Below are 21,687 nucleotides of genomic sequence, written 5' to 3' on the forward strand. Positions count from 1 at the left end.
CTGAAAGAAAATCGTTAAATACTCAATTATCTAGACAATAATTGCTATACAGACCTGAAAGGTCATCTCAGGCTAAGGGGTACATCACCAAAAGCTTCAGATCAAACATGTTATAAAATGAGTCTCCAGCTTAAATTGTGAAATGGTGGCCCCCAATAAGCCAATACTACCTTCAGATTTCACATGTAGTGTTTTGAAAACCAAAAAACTTTGTATATTATAGGTGTCCTGTGTCTCTCTAAAAATATCCAAAGTAGCAAAACATAAGGTACGCATTCCCATGTAAAAAGGCACTGTCCCCGTCATCCCTATCTTATACATTCCAACTTGCTTAACCATTTACATTAAATGCTTGGCCTCTGTAAACATTTATGTCTAGTAACCCTGGGATAGAAATGGCAGTAACAATGGCAAAACTACAAACACAGAAAAGTAGAGTAAGTTCTGTCTATGAAGGAGAACCTAGAAGAAAAAGCTTACAACAAAATCCAACTTTCAGGTGATGGTTATATGCCAAATGGATCACCACTATTTTTATATACTGTGTACAACACGAAAAGGTGTCAATTATAATGGTATGGCACCACCGACTTTAACCCCTATCTCAGTCTTAAAATCATACAAAATAGAACAGCGGGTACTTAGAAAGAAAGTAAAAGTTACATGAGATTTAGAATACTTTTTAAATGAAATCACTAAAAATAATGGTGGCTCACACCTGTAATCCTAGCACTTTAGGAGGCTGAGGCAGGAGGATTGCTCAAGGCCTAGAGTTTGGGACCAGCCTGAACAACACAGCCAGACCCAGACCCTGTCTCTAAAAAACTTTTTAAAAAATTAGCCAACTGTGGTCATGTGCCCCTATAGTCCTAGCAACTTGGGAGGCTGAGCCAGGAGGACTGCTTGAGGCACAGGAGTTGGAGGTTGCAGTTGCTATGATCACACCACAGCACTCTAGCCTTGATGACAGAGTGAGACCCTGCCTCAGGAGACAAGAGAAAAAAAGAGGGGAGAAGGGAGAGGGCAGAAGAAGAGAAAAGGAAAAGGAAAAGAAAAAGGAAAGGGGGAAGGAAGGAAGGAAAGGGAAAGGGAAAGGGAAGGAAAGGAATGACTGAAAATAGCATTCCGAGCCACAAGTATTCATTTGTATAATACTAAGACATTTGTTTATCCTCATTCATTTTCAAATGTATATTCATCTCCACATTCTAACTAATTAAAAGGAATAAAGGAAGTGAGTATCTTTAATAGGATCTTTACAACACCTAATACTTAGTGTCAGGATATTTATCTGGGCTAAATGTATATAGCTTTCTCTCTTTCTTTTCAAAAAAGATTTACTCTATCCAATAGGTTAACAAATTCCCCCAAACAGTACTCTGTTGTGCAAAACTAAATAAGTTGTGAATGTACTGCTTTCTGGAAGATCACTAGGAAAAATCTTTGCCTTACATTCAGGCAATACGAAGTTCAAGTATACAGAGTTGACCACTGGAGCCACAAATGTGAGATCCTTGAAGTGATATACAAGGAGTAAAGAACAGAATTATGGACAAAGTATCAACATGTGAAGACAGAATGAAAAAGAAATTTTAGAAAGTTGGTATAAGAATTAATAGTGACATAAGAAGTAAAGGGAATTTCGATTAAGAAATTGTCAATACTTTTAGATTCTACACAACGGTTAAGGAGAATATGAGCAAGAGTTCCTTTTTAACAGATGTTTTCTTGAAAATACCAAGTTCTACAGATTTACACGCTAAGTGTAAAAAAGGACTGGTAAGATTATCAAATTGAAACCTTTATATCAAGAATTGGCTTTTTTACTGAAATACTGACAAACCATCTAAGAACCCAAGGCCCACACAACCAAAAGATGACGTGTTTTCTAAGTGTATAAAGCAGTAACATAAAAAACAATTTTCAAAACAAGGAACAAAAACCCACGGTAAGTAACTCCATAGATACAACTATTTCCAAAATAGCGTTAATAAGTCAGCCAAGGAAATATGAAAAAAAAAAAAAATAGGCAAATGAATTAATTTAAAATACTTACATCTTCTCTAGGTAGTTTATTTTCATTGTCTCCTTCAATTCTCACCCGAACCACACCAGATTTGTCCACGATTTCTTGAATAACTTTGCCATTTTTCCCAATTACTTTTCCTTTAGTAAGAGAAAAAAATAATGGTATGTTAAAAAACCAATTCTGCTATCTTTTCAATACCAGCCCAAATAATTTATAATTCGCTATCAAATTATAACCACTAAGCAAAGCTCCATCTCTGTACTTTCAATGAATGTACCACCCTAAGGACTATCAAAGAATTTTATGCTTGGTCTGAAACTTCCTTCTCTTCAGTATGCCTAAGGATATTAACTGAGATTGACAACGCTGCTCCTTTGTAAGAAATTTTCAAACTCTAAACATTTTTAAATGACTATATCATTTTAATAAATATCCAATCTATTTCAAAACCTTGGATATATACATAAACGCAAAAATTGTTTTAATTTGGCATTAATCATTATCAATTTATGTTTGTTACATATATTCACACAAGTAACAAATTCAATCTTGCTTTTATTTTCAAGTTTCTATTTGTCCAAGAGGTATCTGTGATTTGAAGATAACTTTAGTAGAATATTTTGCTTCAGTAAATAGTATGTTTGCAAGTACTACATTTTATACCAAGAGGTTTTTTAAGTATTTCACAGCTATATACAAGTCCGTAAAGCATGTGTATGATATGTAGTCTTGCTAAGTATGAAATGCTGTAAAATGACATGCAATTCAAATTATTTACCTTCTCCACACTTGTTAAGTCTGTCAAATAGCAGTCTCAAGTACACAGTAATTAAAGGAGAAACTGGGGGGTGTGGGGAAGGGAATGAAAACTCTCTTCCCCTGAGGAACTTACTCTCTAGTTTCAAAGCTTAACATATGCTCACATAAAATAACAAAGCAATACTGGATAATGTCACCTACTAACAGAAGTAAATATCCAGGTAACCTTCATTGTATGGAACAGATGTATCACATATAAAGTTAATAGCAACACCGTATTTGTCCACATACCCAATTAATTTTTTTTACAAACTCAATCTCATAAAAAACTTGAATTTTTAGTTTAAAGGGGTTAAAATGAAAATTTGTCCTATTCCATACTTGAAAGAACAGTTTCCATTAAAGAATGAATTAGGGAACAATGACAACAGTAACCTGGTCAACACAGCACAAGCACTATAATGGTATATTTTTATTCTTGTATTACTACTCTCAAACTATCTGCCCCATTAATAACCTAAACTGAAAAGTAGCAGTCATTGGACAGGGAAAAAAAATACAGGACAGGGAATTCACATGACGTATGTCTTCTCTGAGCAGCCCTAGCAGCAGCACATAAAAGCAACCTTCATTGTTAACACAGTGAAGCTCAAGCAGCAACTCCATCCTCGACCCTGCTAAAAACAAGCAAATTTCTTTTCGACAAACAAAAATCAGGTTGATATTCCATAATCCCTCCCCCCGAATTTTTGCCACTTCCTTCTTGTGAACTATACCAGTTGTGAGTGATCATCCAACACTCCTCTGGGGTCCTTGGCAGGGACCTACCTTCAAGTTTTATTTAGTCCCACCAGAGACCGTCAATATTTTAATTGATCATTTCCAGTTTAATTTCCAGAGCATATTGACAAATTGAAGCAGACCTGTAGTATAAATTGAGCACTGAGTTTAAATGCCAAAGGGACAGAGAAGTGATTAAGGAAGGCCTACAAGAGGTGAAAGGTTTTGATCCATATTCAAATCATGTTCACACATTTTTCCCCTTGATTTGGGAGGGGTGGGAATGGTTGAGTCCTAGAAACTTAGAACCCAAATGTATACAGAAATCCTCTCTGGAACTTACCCACCAAGTGGTCCTCATTCCCTTTTATTCCTCATTCCTCTTTTTCTCTCTCACTTGGACTAAGAATGCACTACTTTTCAAAAGACTGCATCACCCACAAAACATTTTGGAGGGAAATATAGTATTATTATACATGACAACCAACAGAAATTTTTACACTACTTGTGTACTTCACCAACATGTAATATTAATAGTTGCTGCTGTGTATTTCCTAAAAAGCACACAAACAACCCACATCACCAAAGCCAACCAAGACAGAATATAGGAAAAGAGAGACACAACAGGTACTCATTTCACTGCACTGATACATAAATAAAGAGAAGAATCAGGGAACTATAAATATATCCAATTCCTTATTTTTTAAGTATCAGGAATTCTTACTCACAATTAACACTACCACAACTCTGTAACACCAAAGCTATCTTCTACAGGATGATTGGTTTGGAAACAAATCCAATTCCCTTTCACAAACCCATCACCAAAATCATTTTTTACAAGTGAGGATACCTTAGTAAAGTTAAATTAAATTCTGTAGACCAGCTACCACAAGGTGAGTATTGATAAATGTTAATAATTGAGTATGATTTAAAAAGGGGGGGATCATTTTCAAAAGCAGCTTTCTTGTCAAAGCAGTTTTCATTTGACAATGATTAACACTGATAACATCTAGTAATTAAAAATGTTTATTAAAACCATATAAAATTCTTCAAGCTTATGTTTAATTTTAACATCTTAACTCATCTCTCCAGCAGTTCAATCTACAATGAGTAATGATATACCAAGAACTGAAAAAGCTTACATAAATGGTAGCATGTCAAATCTATCCATCCAATGTTTGGGCAGAATTGAAAAGCATTTTACATAAATACTAATAGTTGAATTCCAAGAAACAAATTGTGTTGTAAACTATTTTCCCTGAGTACACTACTTATTACTGGCCAAAGAAAACCCTTCTTTTTAGAATGGATTTTTTTTTTAATTTTTCAATTAATGTTTGTTTTACAGGATTTGAAAAATGGAACACCAATGGTTAAGAAATCATTTTCAAAAGGCAGAACAAGCCACACTATATAAATGAAGACAAAGAGTTGATCTATTTTCTTAAGGTCAAAAAAATTAATGAGACACAACAGGCAACAAAACTCATCCCATTCCTAGTAAACTTCACCATATTATGTTGATGCTTTTTATATTAAATTTTTAAACTAGTCACGAGTATTTTACACGTAACTGAAGCCTTCCCAATTGCCTCAAACAGCACTTAAAAAGACAAACAATACAGATGTAGGACATGTTAATAACAAAGCTATTAATTAACTCACCCCAAGCTATAATTACTCATTTAACCATAGCTTCAAACTCAAATTTTTGTCACTTAACTTATAACCTATGGGTATAACAGTTTCTTTAATGGTTAGTATCAATCAATCTCCTCTTATCATCACCATCCTTGTCTCCTGCCCACAACTTCTTACCTTATTCTACTCCTTTGCAACAACCAATTATTACTTATTCAGGGCCTACTGTGTAGAAGTTTATTACCCTATTGTTAGTCCACTGTTACCTTTTCTTCTTCACTAAACAAAAGAAAACAATTATCACAAACACCTTCTCAAAAAAGTACTATTATAATTTTGATGGATATGGAAATGATAAAAGAATGTTATGGGAAAGAGAATAGGAAAGCTCCCAAAGGATGAGAAGGCTTTAAAAAAAACTGTACTGACAACTGTTATAAAAATCATGGGTCTTATTAATGAGGGTCATCCTGTACAGAAGAAAACATCTTTACTTTTTAACATAGGACAATAACGAGGTACAAGTCACACAAAATGTTATTACCCCAAAATGAAAATAAGTATTGTTATCTAAGTGTTCCACACAAGTAGAATAAGGTATCAGGCCATAAGATTAATTTCAATTAAGTCATTGTATGTAACTAAACAACATTTAGCTTATTTAACATTTAGTAGAAGTACCTACCAACAAGATTCCTAGGAACCTGAATAAAATCCTCCACAAATTCCAAGAAACCTCTAGCCTTTTTTACAGCATCAGCACTCTGTAGATGGAAGGAAAAATAAACATGAAAACCTGTTTCAATGCTGAAGCAACCCATAATCCAAAACAAAAACATGAGAAGAGTAGAAAATTCTGAATGATTATATTCTACTAAAACATTATGCTCAGCCCACTGGGGAGAGATTTTTCAGGTTGAATAATTCATGAAGTACATTTTAAAAAAAGACAATTCTAAGTCATCATTAAAGGTGTCAAAAAAAACCTGTCAGTACTATTAAAAACAAATAATGTTAGATATCTCTAAGACCCTTTTGCTGAATAGTCAAACTATAACCCAATCCTGATTATACCGGTCCATACTCTCATGTTATATTTCTCATAATAAATGTTAAAATCACAAATAAATTGTCTAAGTTGTTTTTTATTTATTCTCAACATCAGAAATTATTTTAAAAGCTGTTTTTGTGGAGATGCAATTTTTTTAAGTACCTACTAAGATAATTAAAATTCATAATTTCTAATGGGTACAATTTTAAAGAACTAGAAGGGGGTTTTCTAAAGGGATTTTATAGTTCTCAAACAGCCACTATCCACTTTTATTTGTTCTTTAATAACCATAGTTTAAATTCATTGAGTGCTCACTATATACCACATACACTAAAAAGTTTTAAAAATGTATTCAATCCTCATAAACAATGTAAAGTATTATTATTCTTATTTTACAATGAGGATACTTACATAAGGAAGTAACTTGTTCCAAGCCCAAAGTGGTAGAGACAGGATTCCAACCCAGAAGGTGTATCTCCAAAGCCTGTACTCTTAATTATTATATATCATACTGCCCATTTTTAAAGGTTTCAGAAATACAAACAAATGAAGCCTCTCATCAGATTTACTAAATAATCTTTCCTAAGAGTTATATATGAAAAGTTGACTTGAATTTACCACGCAAAAAAAAGAAAAAAATCCATGAAGAATGGTCTTAATAAAAAGTCTGAATTTATATTTTTTAATATGTGTGTGTATATATAAATTTTTCATACATATATATCTACCTTTATTTATTTATTTTAAACAGATGGGGTCTCACTACATTGTTCAGGCTGGGGATTCAAACTCCTAGGCTCAGGTGATCCTCCTGCCTCAGCCTCCCGAATAGCTCAGACTACAGGCATCACCACCATGCCCAGGTGAATTTTAAATTAATTTTCTATCCCTACAAATGTCATAATTAACCAGTGACAAAGTATTATCCAAATTCAAGTTCTATAAAAGCTATTCTATCACATGCTATCTACTACTGTCAAGTGCCTGACACACAGTAAGCACTCAAAAAATACTTGGATAAATTATTTATAATGGGTATAAAACTGAATTAAACTCAGAAGCAATTAGTTAAGGAATTTCTAAAAATACTACAAATTACTCAGAAAATCTTTTATTCCCCCAATACAAAAATCAACTTCAATCACCTGCACAAGTATGATCACTAGGCTGAATGATTTTAAATGGATAAATTCTATCTCAAGTGTTTTACTGGGAAATTAAAATTCCAGATAAAATATCATCAAACAATAGATGGTCAATAGGTTATAATGAAGTTAGCCAAGCCAGGAGACAAAACAGCTTACCTCTCCATAAATTCTAAATGTTCCAGTATCTTCATCTAGCTCAATCGCGGTAACTCCAGGAACCTTCCTAGCTTGCTGTATATTACTACCATGTGTTCCTATTGCCAGACCCATTAAATCTTCTCTCACAACAAACTCCTCATGAAAAGCTGCTGCAAGTTGTTTTGTACACTAGAGAGAGAAGAAAATTAGAATTTATAAAAAAGATAAAAAATAAAATGGTTTTTACACATGCACATTCACAGTATTATTCACAATAGGCAAGAAGTGGAAGAACCCAAATGTCTGTCAACTGAATGGATAAACAAAACGTGGTATACATACATACAATGCAATTATTGTTCAGTCTTAAAAAGGAAATTCTGACACATGCTACAACATGGATGAAACCTGAGAACATTATTATGCTACGTGAAATAAGCCAGTCACAAAAATGACTAATGCTATATGATTTCACTTATCTGAGGTATCTGGAATAGTCAAATTTATAGATAACAGAAAGCAGAATGGTGGTTGCCAGGGGCTGGGGGTAACCAGAAAGCAGGAAGTTGTTGTTTGACGGGTATACAGATTTTCAGTTTTGCAAGATGAAAACTTCTGGAGACTGATCAGTAATGTAAATATATTTACCATTACTAAACTGTGCACTTAAAACTGGTTAAGATGGCAAATTTTGTGTTACATGTACTTTTAAAACCAACTTTTTAAATTTTTTTTTCTAACTTTATTTCTTTACAAGGAAATAGAGAGATACAATTTTTTTTAAAACTAAGTTAAAGAAGGCCAAAAGACAATCTCTTAAAGAATAAACTGATCTGATGTGGTAACAATCAAAGAAAAAAAAAAAAAAACCAGCTTGATCCATGTATTTACTCATGGTCACAGAAAACAGTAACTCTACAACAATTTTCCAAAATTACAGACACAGGCAATTCTCCAATTCAGATGATTCTGGTTTCAAAATTCATTCACATATCCCTTGTTTGGAACTTTCAAACTAATGAGAACACTTACAAATCTGTCCTATCGATACCTCAATTTCTCTAAGTCAAGGCAGTGTGTGAATGCATGTGTGTTCAGTTGGGGAGTGTAGGGGCGAGAGGAAGAGTGTATCTTAACTGCACGGCAGGGAAGAGCAGAAGAAAACAGAATACCTTTAGACAAAACAGATAAGTAATGAAAGGATTAATATTTTGAAACTACATGTTACACGATGCCTCACTCCTAGTATTCCTCTCCTCTTACGCAAGAGTTATCACAGTGAACTAGTTACTGATGGAAGTGTATCATGACTGACAAGTGAAAGGGTAGGAGAAAAAAAAAAAGTTAAAGACAGAGCAAAGAACTATCAATACAAGTTCTATAGAGTATCCCCTAGTTAGTTTCCAAGCTATTTGGCATCTGTCATCTAAATCCTAAAAAAAAGTCAACAGGCATTTAGCAGATGAAAGGCCATGTTTGATAAAAGTAAAATGGAAAAACAGTTCTTCTAAGGACATGACCACGCCAGATATTAGCCACAAAAGAAGCCCTAGGGTACCTTATATAACAGTCAAGTCGTTTGAACCAGGAAACATGAAGAATGTACTCATGAAACTAAATGGGATGCATAAAAAACCTTTTGTAAGTAAACCCACTTACCTCTAAATGCTTAGTGGCCTCTTCATTTCTGGACATAAGCATCAACTTCGTACGAATACTTCGCAAATGCATGTCACTTAAAATATTTACTCTCTTCACAGTTGCTTCACTGGCAGACTATATACAAACAAGTTAATCACTCAAAAGTGGAATCATTTCTCAAAACAACACAAGCACAAGCTTCTATACAAACCCTTCCTTGATTCTCATCTACCACACTTCTCCCTTCACCCAATACTCCCCTCCTCCCTGAGTAATCCTATTTTCCTTTCTGAATTCTTATAGTATTTAGATCTGCTATTCAGAATACATTTGGACAGAGGGAAATCCAGGATCCCAAACACAAGAATTTTATGATGTTAAGAATGTCACGTTAAGAATTTTATTCTTCTCCTTACTCCAGAAGAGATCAAAAGTAATTAGTGTTTTACAGCTACAAAAAAAATTTATCTCACACTATATTAATAAATTCACTATACATCAAGTTTACCTAAGCTTTTATCGTTTGAAATATCTAATTACAAAATGCATGCAATACCCATTAATTAGCTACCTTAAAATATGGTGTTATCTTACCAGTATCATTAGCTGTGTAGTTTCTGGATGGTAAAAAATTCTGCATGCTCCTACTGCTTTCTTAAAATCTTTATGAGCATTTTCATTAGCACACCTAGAGAGAAATTAATTTAAGTGTAAAACCTCAATAATAGATGAAGAGAAAAGTTGTAATGTGAAGTTGGTATTTCATTTCATTAAAAATGCTGTTTATTAAAAGATCTTCTATCAGAAAATTTTGATTGTTTGAGGGAGAAATGATTGGTAGCACTGAAAAATCCTCTTAATTCACAAAGCAATTCAACAGTAAATAAAATCACTCAGGGCCAAGCACAGTGGCTCAGGCCTATAATCCTAGCACTCTGGAAGGCCGAGACAGGAGGATTGCTTGAAGTCAGGAGTTTGAGATCAGCCTCAGCAAGAGCGAGATCCCCATCTCTAATAAAAATAGAAAAAATCAGCCAGGGGTGTTGGCGAGCGCCTCTAGTACCAGCTATTGGGGAGGCCAAGGCAGGAGGCGAGCCCAGGAGTTTGAGGTTGATGTGAGCTAGGTTGATGCCACGGCATTGTAGCCCAGGCAACAGGGTGAGACTCTGTCTCAAAAAAAAAAAATAAAAACAAAATAATAAATAAAATTACTCACGCCTCTCTCAGATCCTCTGGAACATCCACTGTGCACTTAAAGAAGGTATTTTTTTTGACAGTTTTATTTTGATTGACAGGTCGAAGTCGTTCAAATGTGACTATTTCATTGTAAGTAGCATCACAAGCAGCATATTCAATGACATAAAACTAAAAGACATCAAAATACTTTAAAAATCCCATCTGAACGAAAATAATAAACTTTAAATGAAGTTCTAATTACCTTGCTCAGCTTAACCAACAGACCCTCCCCCTGTGGCAAAAATACTAAGCACAGCTTAGCTACATCAATCTGATTTGCCTAAACTAGGTTTTAGGTTCTTACAAGCATGAAACTTGGTGGTCCTTACATGCTTGAGGTGTACCTCTGGAGAGCAGCTTTGGTGTTTGCCAATATAGAACACAAACAGAAATTAATGCTAACGAACTTTTGAAATGTTTGATCAACTATTTCTGAGGTAGGCTTTTAGGAAAAAAAAAAAAAAAAGAGTTGGGAAAACATTTGCAAAAACAAAGAGTTGAGGTATTTTCAAGACCACTTACTTCTCCTTTCATCATCCGAACTTTAGCCAACCACCATCCACATGGTTCTTGGTCATTTGCTCTTGAATATACCTGAAAGGGGGGAAAAAATGAAAAAATGCCTTTAACCATTCTTCCCAAAAGATTTCAACACTGTAAACAATGACTTGTTATAAATGCCAAATCTCACTAGAGAATCAAAAATGTTACTTACTTGAAATTGTACTAAATGCAGTTTAATGAAAGTGGTACATACAATTAAATTTTACTACTTAAATATAAAACTAAACATTTTTTGAGCAATTTGGCTTCTTGAAAATATAATTTCAAATTCATGAGGTTTACTAAACACAAATTTTTTTTAAAATGTTCTTTTACGCAATGTAAAACATAGGTTTTTCAGTTTCTGTCAATGTTATTCATCAAAATTAGGAATTGTTTTCAGAACATAATAAACTGAATTTTAAAATTCCTTCAAGGATATGACGTTCAGATCCTTTGCTAAAAGACCTAAATCAAATGTACAGTTGTTTAGCTAACTAACAAAAAATTATACATTTAGTCATCTAGCAGAGTATATAAATATCTTACAAAAACTACTATCCAGAAAAATTAAATCTCAGTCTTTATATCTGTAAATATCAGTTTTATTAACATAAAAGGTTACAAAAGTTTCTAATAGGGATTATGTCTTATGATTCAGCAGCTTGTTTAATGTATTTTTAATACATGGAGGGGCAGGACTGGTGCTGGGAGGAAACACCCCGAAAAGAATCTTGATTATAGGAACTAAGATTGCCCTTGTAGAGGTGGCCAGGGAAAACTACCAGTGAATATTAGGAGCCATCTAGGAGATAAATGCAAACAACTATAGATAGGCAAATACTTTTAGAAGCCTGAAGGTTCTATTAAGATGATTTGAGAGTAAACTTGGAATGGTGGGAATACTGTAACTGTGAATGAATAAGCCAAAACCTAATGATCAACTTCACTGTACACCATGATTAGCAAAAAAGCTATGAGGAAAAAACAAGAAAGTCAATATACCAATCAAGGCCCAATGGACACAATTTTAGCTTTTTAGTTTCCTGTACAAGCAGATGTAACTATTCAAAAGGTTCAGTATTTTATGACTTTTTTTTTTGAGAGTAATGTACTAACGTTTTTAATACAGTCTGATCAGATCAATTCACATCACAAGGTCAACCTGGGCTTGCTCACATGTGACACAACCGTCAATATTTTATGACTTTTATTCTTTGTGGTTTTCCAAAGAACAAGAAATTTTACTCTTGTATAATAGAGCAAAACTCTCCCTATCTTGAAATTATTACATGTAACCATTGTGTCCTTTTATAAATCTAGGGGTCTTATTTTTCCTGTATCTTGAAACATTTTACTATTTCATCATCATTTATCAATTATTCCCAGTAAAGAAAACTAACAGAGGAATGAAGGCATCATCTAGAAGGATACAACAGTGAAATAAATCATTACTGTTGCATCATCCTATGGTTTCATTACTGCATAGCCTAAAGTACTGGATCTCTTCTGCGAAAGTACAAAAAGACCAAAGACACCATTCTTGTAGTCTGCTTCTGACTACTAACAGTTAATAATTCATAATTTATTATTTTCCACCCATAACTGCAAAGAGGAGAAAATTTACAGAGGAAGGTCTTTCATTATTATTAGAGCAATCAGAAGATGGATGCAAAGAGACAGGAGCACACTAGATTCTACTGATGAATGTGAAAGTATCTTATGAAGCAAAATCTCAGACTATGAAGTCTTCAGATGGCGACATCCTACATGAATGTTTTCAATGTATTCCTAAGGAGAAAAAGGATAGAAGGTGTTCTCATTCAGGTTACTCATTCAACTGGGAATTCATCACACAAAATCCTTCAACAAGAGCTTGGATCATTCTGTTTTTCTAAAAGGATCCATGACAGTATTCTCTCATTTAAGATGTTTGTGCACCAACACTTCCTCAATGGAAAAACACCAAACGTAGGTGTGTTATACAAAGGTGACTAGGAACAAATGATAAAAAAAATTCAATGGATTGGTCAATCCAAATGGCTAAATATGACATAATTACAGTGCAAAGATGGACACTTCCTCTTCAATAAAATAAGAAGCCACCAAAAATTCCAAAGTATTCAAGTATTGCATTGATGATCCAAGTGTAAGAATAAACACAATAAGCTAGAATTTATTAGAGATTTATTTTTAATCTGATGTATTTATAAGATGAATATGTTCTAGGTTCACACATGACAGCTGAGCAGTTACATTTAGAGAACTGTATCCACTGTAGGCCCATGTATCATCAAAACAGGAAAATAATACAATTAAAAGTTGGATTTGTTATGTTTAAACTCTTATTAAAATGTCTGATACTGAACTTCACTATTCATTCTTCTGTAAAATTATTTGTAAAATGACTTAAAAATAATTTTAAAAAAATTAAAATGGTCCACTGGACCCAAACAGTAAATGATCAATGATTGTTTTCTCCAGTATACTAAGGATTTAAAAAAGAATATCCTGGCCGGGCGTGGTGGCTCACGCCTGTAATCCTAGCACTCTGGGAGGCCGAGGTGGGCGGATCGTTTGAGCTCAGGAGTTCGAGACCAGCCTGAGCAAGAGCGAGACCCCATCTCTAATAAAAATAGAAAGAAATCATATGGACAGCTAAAAATATATATCAAAAAAATTAGCCAGGCATGGTGGTGCATGCCTGTAGTCCCAGCTACTCGGGAGGCTGAGACAGGAGGATCCCTTGAGCTCAGGAGTTTGAGGTTGCTGTGAGCTAGGCTGACGCCACGGCACTCACTCTAGCCTGGGCAACAAAGTGAGACTCTGTCTCAAAAAAAAAAAAAAAAAAAGAATATCCTAAGAACCAGGAGGAAAGTGCCCATTCCAAGCACTATCTCAGAAAGGCAGTTCAGGTAAACAGACTTGTCTGGTGATTTATAGTGAATGTACCTCAAGCTTGAATTGCTGAAAAGACAGGTCCTAAAACTACCTAAATTGCTTTATTCTAGTAGGTTACTAAGTATGGAATGTCCGATTTCCTTAAGTAAGTTTGACAGTTAATATCTCTCACATTTCACCTTGACACTTCTTGTTTTATTTTTATTGTGAAGGTACATCCTCAGTCTTTGAAATGTATGTTTTGGGTTGTGATTATCTTTCAAATATTTTTTCAGAGCAATTTTTGTGAAACCACAGATAAGTCAAAAGTTCGTGTTATTTTTTAATATGCATGCCATCGTGGAACCAATGCAGTGCAGACAGCTCAAAATATCAACAAAATGTATGGGAAGGACCTGGCTAACGAATGCACAGTATCCCTATGGTTTGAGAAGTTTTGTTCTGGTGATTTTAATCTTGAAAATGAGGCCGGGCACGGTGGCTCATGCCTGTCATCCTAGCACTCTGGGAGACTGAGCTCAGGAGTTCGAGACCCTTCTCTACTAAAAAAATAGAAAGAAATTAGCTGCACATGGTGGTGCATGCCTATAGTCGGCTGAGGCAGTAGGATTGCTTGAGCCCAGGAGTTTGAAGTTGCTGTCAGCTAGGGTGATGCCCTGACACTCTAGCCCGGGCAATAGAGTGAGACTCTGACTCAAAAAAACAAGAAGAAAAAGAAAATGAGCCATGTGTGTGACTTGAGACAAAGGTGAATAACAATGAGCTGAAAGCTGTAGTGTAAAAGCAAATTCATCTCAACTTACACATGAATTAGCAGCAAGGTTTGACATTACTATTCCAACAATATTAGACCATTTGAAACAAACAGGCAAGGAAAAGAAGCTAGATAGATGGGTACCACATGAATTAAATGAGCCTATGAGAAATTGTCTCGAAGCTTTCCTTTCTTTGCCATCATGACATGAAGTGAACAATTTCTACACTGTATTGTTACGTGTGATGAAAACTGGATGCTTTTTGACAATTTCAAGCGTTCGGCACAATGGTCGGATAAAAATGAAGTGCTGAAATATAGTTCAAAACCGATTATTCATCAAAAAAAAGCTAATGGTGTCTGGTGGTCCGGCGCTGGTATTATCCACTACAGCTTCATGAAACCTGGTCAATCAATTACAGCCGATGTCTACTGAAACCAGTTGAATGAAATGAGGATGCTTGCAATTAAGCAGCCAAGAGTGGTCAACAGAGACAGGCCAATCCTCTTCCAAGACCCCATGTCCCCAAAAAACAATGCTGCTGAAACCACAAAGGCTGGACTTGGAAACTCTTTGTCATCCACCGTATTCACCAGACCTTGCAACAACTGACTATCACTTTTTCCAGGCTTTGGGCCACTTCTTGCAAGGAAAAATATTCAATTCTCAACAATCTGTGGAAAATGCCTTTTGTGATTTCATCGCCACATGCTCTCCAGACTTCTTGGCTGCTGGCAGAAACAAGCTACCATTGATGGCAAAACTGTGTTGATAGTTTAGGCACATACTTTTATTAACTGTACTGCTTCTTGAGATATAATAAACTACATTTTTGATTTGAAATGGCACATTTCATATTTAATGACCTGATATTTTCACCAAAGCATAACCTTCTAGGGATCTGACTATGTAGCTTGCTTACAGGAAAGAGAATAAACCATTTCAACTGCCTGGAGGCTTCATTTCTCACTCAACATTGACATGCTGAATTCAATTGTATACTTAATATCCACTTCTGTTAAGTTTCACTAATAACTTCACCCCTGAAAGACAAAGTCACTCTTATAACCCCTAAATCTAAATTCCAGAGCCTGCATCAAAACACTATGAACCTGGCTCTACTTTAGTGCCGTGGGTCAAATTATACCTTTTATAAAATGTTGAGTATATCTCAAACAATAAAAAAATCACTTTCAAAACCCAGCATTAAAACTCTGCCCTAGTCTACTATGTCCCAAATGTTACTCAACTGATTTATAAATACATCACTGGACTAAGAGCACCTCATAGAAATTCCCTTTCTTCAGATTTCACTTAACTCTCCCAACTTTTCCATGGGAGCAATTCACACTATGAAGCAGTGACACTCACTGCGCTAACATACTAAAGCTTCTTCAAATCCAAAGAGCTTAAAATCTAGGAGACTAAGGAGTGACCATGAGAAACCTAAAACAACAGTACTCAGATTAAAGACTATCATTTCATGGAGTGGAGAATGGAACAGGAAGAATCAAATTCCAAAAGCCTGTTTCAGAATTCTTTCCATCTAATGACCCCAAGTCAAACCTTGTTACAAAATGGTCTCCAAATTCAAGCACACCACCGTAAGTGATTTAAATGGAATTCCAGTCTGGATACTAAAGTCATCAATTTTTCATTCAGATTCCTAATGTTCAACTATGTCTTTCAAAGTAACAACCAAATAAAGATAATATGAACACGGAGACACTATTTTTTAACAGTTTTGAATAAATTAACTGTATTTCCACTTTACTCTTCCAATAAAACTGAATACTTATCATAATGGCTCATGTATCCAACATGTGAGATACCTTTATTGAGTATTGTTACTGTGTATCTGACATTTTGTATCACTGTGATTTATGAAGAAATAGAAAAACGCATATTAGAAAAGTAAATTAACATCTGGAATACACTGATGGGATTTCTCTACCAACACAATACTGTTATCTTATTAATATTTAAGGTTGATACTTTAACAAATGAGTTTCACACCAACTTTCTTTACTATATTAAGTCCTAAAAACTGGCTATTCCCTACGAGAAATGTAAGTAATGAAGAATATGTTCCCCTCCAAGTGTGAGCATTTCCCAAGCAGCCAGACTAACAATGGACTTAGTATTATGGGAAAGACTGAGTCTAAATACAGACACCTAAAAATTCAAATTCAAAACTTCTTTTAAAGATAGGATGTAGGTCAGCCATGGTGGCTAAAGACTATAATCCTAGCACTTTTGGAGGCCAAGGCAGGAAGATCGCTTGAGGCCAGGAGTTCAAAACCAGCCTGAACAAGAGTGAGACCCCATTTCTACAAAAAGTAGAAAAATTAGGTGGGCATGGTGGCACACACCTGTAGTCCCAGCTACTCAGCAGGCTGAAGCAGGAGGATCACTTGAACCCAGAGTCTGAGCCTGCAGTGAGCTATGATCATGCCGTTGCACTCTATACTGGGCAACAGAGCAAGATCCTATTGCAAAAAAAGAAAAGGTAAACCATACGTGTATATTCTATCTTTTGTGTAAATAAAACACTGAATTAAAAAGTTGTAACGGAGTGTCATCTCTCAAAGGATTTTCATTCCCTTGATTATGTAATTATTCTCCAAGTACCTATTTCAACATTTTAATTAAAATATACAGATATAGATGTATAACCATAATGCCTGAAAATTCACCACATAGCTGGAAAGAAAGACATATGTCATAAGAACAAAAACTTGCCAACTCTTATTTTAACTGATACTAAACCAGAAAACTTTATGATTCAAAAATAATTTTTTTTTTAATTTCAAATATGCTAGACCCAAGAAAAACTTAAAAAATTATGTATCCTGAGATGTCAGGCTTACTATGTACCATGTCTGTGTGTGTTGTGTATTATCTACAATAAAAGACAAAACATGGCACATGTAAAATCATAGGATGGGAGGTGAGGGGAGATTTCTACTGCTCTTCCAACAGCCCAGGACATTAATATACCCAGTTTAAGAAAATCTATTCTGGATGGAGACTGGCTAAAACAAAAAATTTTTTAAAAAAGAAAGAGATAATCTAAAGAACACTTCATTTTCCCATTACCTTCAACTTTACAAGCTGAGCCTATTTTCCTAGCAATCTTTAGTCAGCAAAATCAACAATGAAGCAAATGCTTAGAAAAAATTTAGTATTAAATGTCAAAGACTTCAAAACAAATACCACCATTTTTTAATACGTTAAATTAAAAGCCACTAGGTTTGAAAATGAACATTTTCCCTTTTAGACGTTTCCAAAATTAACTTTCTAATATAAATCATATAGTGCCTTCCTGAGGCCACTACTGGACCACGACAGTAACTTACATGCTGCAAGTGCATGTAAGTCTCATCAGCTATCTGGAAACGCAAACCTAGTATTCAAGCAGCCAACATATTTTTAAAGTAACAGGCAGAGCGCAGTGGCTCATGCCTGTAATCCTAGCACTCTGGGAGGATCACTCAAGGTCAGGAGTTTGAGACCAGCCTGAGCAAGAGTGAGACCCCATCTCTACTAAAAATAGAAAGAAATTAGCTGGACAACTAAAAATATATAGAAAAAAATTAGCCAGGCATGGTGGCACATGCCTGTAGTCCTAGGTACTTGGGAGGCTGAGGCAGAAGGATTGCTTAAGCCCAGGAGTTTGAGGCTGCTGTGAGCTAGGCTGACGCCACAGCACTCTAGCCTGGGCAACAGAGTGAGACTCTGTCTCCAAAAAAATAAAAAAAAAATAAAGTAATACAATTTTAGGCTAAATCCTATGAAACTGTCAATACTCAACCATTCCTAACCTAGAGGAACGGAGATTTCATATGGTCCAACTCTAAAATAATACCTGAAGATCTCAATGGAAAAGCTCTCTCTTCGATTAGTTTGTTCTAAATTTATTACTAATGGCCAAATCAAAGTCACTTTTCGCTTCTTCAAGGAAAAAGGACTCTTGGAGCTACAGAAGAACCAGAGTTGTGAGTCTGGCACAAAACTGACCAAACCCTGTGAATAACATTTACAAGAACAAAAACTGAAACTAGTTATCAGCTTCCCAACCTCCAGGCTATAAGACCTTAAACAAGTTAATAAAGTATTCACAGAACTTAGAAGACAGAGACTGTTATGTTAAACTGAAATACCTGTTTAAAAAGCATGTTAATGGAACTTCCAGGCTGGTGAACACAACGATGTGCTGTGACTGTGGCCCAATACAGAGGGCACGGAAGCTCTGCTTTCCACTCCCCTCCCACCTTGCCTTACACACCACTGCCATTTGGGTGTTACTGAGTTGTATCCTTTATAACAAACTGGTAAATGATCAAGTCCTACTATCTAGAAGTATGACTGAAGAACATCAGCTATTTTGCAAAATTCCAGAAAATTTTAAGACAGAAGGTGTGGGCCGGACATGGTAGCTTATGCCAGAATTCCAGCACTTTGGGAGACCAACGCAGGAGGAACCCTTCAGGCCAGGAGTTCGAAACCATCCTGGCAACATAACAAGACCCCATCTCTACCAAAAAAGAAAAATTAGCTGGACATAGTGGTATGTGCCTGCAGTCCTAGCTACTAGGGAGGCTGCAGCAGGAGGATCATCTGAGCACAGGAGTTCAAGGATGCAGTGAGCTATGATTGCACCACTGTACTGCAGCCTAGGGTGACAGAGCGAGACCCTGTCTACAAAAAAAAAAGAGAGAGAGAGAGAAAGAGAAAAGGTGTTTATTAAGAAAAAATATAACATTTTATAACTATCAGACATAAAGTTGTGTTATCTACATAAGTCTAGTACTTTTAGTGTAAGAAAAATAAATGGAAGCATAAATGAAGATGTAAAAACCAGAAAAAGAATGCAAACACACGAAAAACCAAAGTAAAAAAATCAAAGCATTGGTTATATAAAGGGAAAACAGAGAAGAAATAAAACTTCAGGACAGATGTCTGAAATAAATGCCTATTCTGTACATGTTATAGACAAACTATTTAAAAAGAAATAAACTTAAAACACAAAAAAGTACATTAGTTTTATGAATTAGTGCTATGCAAGTGTCAGCTGTTATTACTGCAGAAAGAAAACAGTAGCCAATGACAAATAAAAACTGATACACCAAAAAATAATACACTATCCAATAAATTACCCTAGAAAAAGTATCAAGATGGATTAAAAACCTGAATACTGCTAAGGCACAGTGGCTCATGCCTATAACCCTAGCACTTTGGGAGGCCAAGGTGGGAAGATCAATTGAGGCCAGGAGTTTGAGACTAACCTAAGCAACACATTAAGACCCTACCTCTACAAAAAAAAAATAGAAAAATTAGCCAGTCGTGTTGGCACGTGCCTGTAGTCCTAGCTACTCAGTCTGACACACAAGGACTGCTGGAACCAAGGAGTCCAAGGTTGCAGTGAGCTATGATGACGCCATTGCACGCTAGTTCAGGCAGCAACACAGCAAGACCCTGTCTTAAAAATAAAAAAAAAAAAAAAAGAAAAAAAGAAAAAAAAAACCCACACCTGTAGAAATACTAAAAAGAAAACGTTGGAAGCCACACCAAACGTGTCAGATCTGAATATAAAAATGTAGCTTCTTGGCCGGGCGCGGTGGCTCACGCCTGTAATCCTAGCACTCTGGGAAGTTGAGGCAGGAGGATCTCTCAAGGTCAGGAGTTCGAGAGCAGCCTGAGCAAGAGCGAGACCCCCATCTCTATTAAAAATAGAAAGAAATTATATTAACAACTAAAAACATATATAGAAAAAATTAGCCAGGCATGGTGGCGCATGCCTGTAGTCCCAGCTACTCGGGAGGCTGAGGCAGGAGGATTGATTGAGCTCAGGAGTTTGAGGTTGCTGTGAGCTAGGCTGATGCCACAGCACTCTAGCCTGGGCAGCAGAGCGAGACTCTGTCTCAAAAAAATAAATAAATAAGTAAATGTAACTTCTTAATGGCAAAACACATTGAATGCATTTTTTAAATGCCTTAGAAAAAACACAATATATGACAGATAAAAACGTATTCATAAAATACAAAGATTTCCTACATCAAAAACTGCATGGACAAAAAATAAAAGACAATTTATATAACAAGTAAAAGATGTTCCGTATCCCTGCTGATCAAGGAAATGAAAATTCTGGAAACATCAACTTCCTTTTATCAAGTTTACAAACTACAGATTAGTAATAATCCAGTCAATCAATCTAAAAGGAAACATTTTCAATGTGTTAGCAAAATTATGAAGCAATAATTTGAAAGGCATTTTTGGTGGACAAAATGGTACATTTTAGTACTATCAAAATTTTAAACATGCACACCTTTTTGGTTCAGCAATTGAACCTCTTAGGACCTAAACTACCAGAAGATTTACTTAAGAATATTAACTTAGGCATTGCGGGTTTTGGGGTTTTTTTTTTTGTTTGTTTTTGTAATAGTAAAAAATCTGCTAATGATTTTATCTATTTATTTATTTTTAAAGAGAAACATGGTCTCACTCTGTCACCCAGGCTGGAGGGCGGTGGCGTGATAATAAGCTCACTGAAACCTCTAACATCTGTGCTCATGCGATCCTCCCGCCTCAGCCTCCTACGAAGCTGGGACTACAGGTGCGGACTACCACTAGCTAATTTCTTTTTTATATATATTTTGTAGAGATGGAGTCTTGCCATGTTGCCAGGATGGTCTTGAACTGCTGGCCTCAAGCAATTCTCCCACCTTGGCTTCCCAAAATGCTGGATTACAGGCATGAATCACTGTGCCTGGCTGCTAATAATTTTAATGTCTTTTATGATACAGCCACACAAAGGAATTTTATGAAGTGGTTAGAAAGAATGAGGTACATCTATACGAGCAGATAATGAAAATGTCTGATGTCCTAATTAACTGAATTTCTTTTAAAAAATCGTAAGTTTATAATGTAATCCCAATTTTTACAATTTTTTAAAAAAATATTCTTTATAAATGCTAAGAAAGAAAGCTGAAGGGAATTTTGGTAAATGAGATTTAAGTTGGGGTAGGTGGACAAGTGCACCTACACTAAGAGGGAAGGTTCACT

The 21,687-nt window shown here is 35.4% G+C and overlaps 1 protein-coding gene across 4 annotated transcripts in view; it reads right to left on the reverse strand.

Moving 5' to 3' along the window:
- FXR1 (FMR1 autosomal homolog 1) overlaps nucleotides 1-21,687 on the reverse strand; it is a 66,325-nt gene that overhangs the window by 18,070 nt on the left and 26,568 nt on the right. For all 4 annotated transcript variants that reach the window (XM_069475271.1, XM_069475272.1, XM_069475273.1 and 1 more), the window contains exons 4-10: nucleotides 10,946-11,017; nucleotides 10,404-10,552; nucleotides 9,782-9,875; nucleotides 9,206-9,322; nucleotides 7,565-7,735; nucleotides 5,895-5,973; nucleotides 2,057-2,166 (exon numbers count right to left, since the gene is read on the reverse strand). In XM_069475271.1, the coding sequence (XP_069331372.1) occupies nucleotides 2,057-2,166; nucleotides 5,895-5,973; nucleotides 7,565-7,735; nucleotides 9,206-9,322; nucleotides 9,782-9,875; nucleotides 10,404-10,552; nucleotides 10,946-11,017 (792 nt within the window). The remainder of the gene's footprint in view (nucleotides 1-2,056; nucleotides 2,167-5,894; nucleotides 5,974-7,564; nucleotides 7,736-9,205; nucleotides 9,323-9,781; nucleotides 9,876-10,403; nucleotides 10,553-10,945; nucleotides 11,018-21,687) is intronic.

Source organism: Eulemur rufifrons, chromosome 7 (assembly GCF_041146395.1).
Source record: "Eulemur rufifrons isolate Redbay chromosome 7, OSU_ERuf_1, whole genome shotgun sequence".
Taxonomy (NCBI): Eukaryota; Metazoa; Chordata; class Mammalia; order Primates; family Lemuridae; genus Eulemur; species Eulemur rufifrons.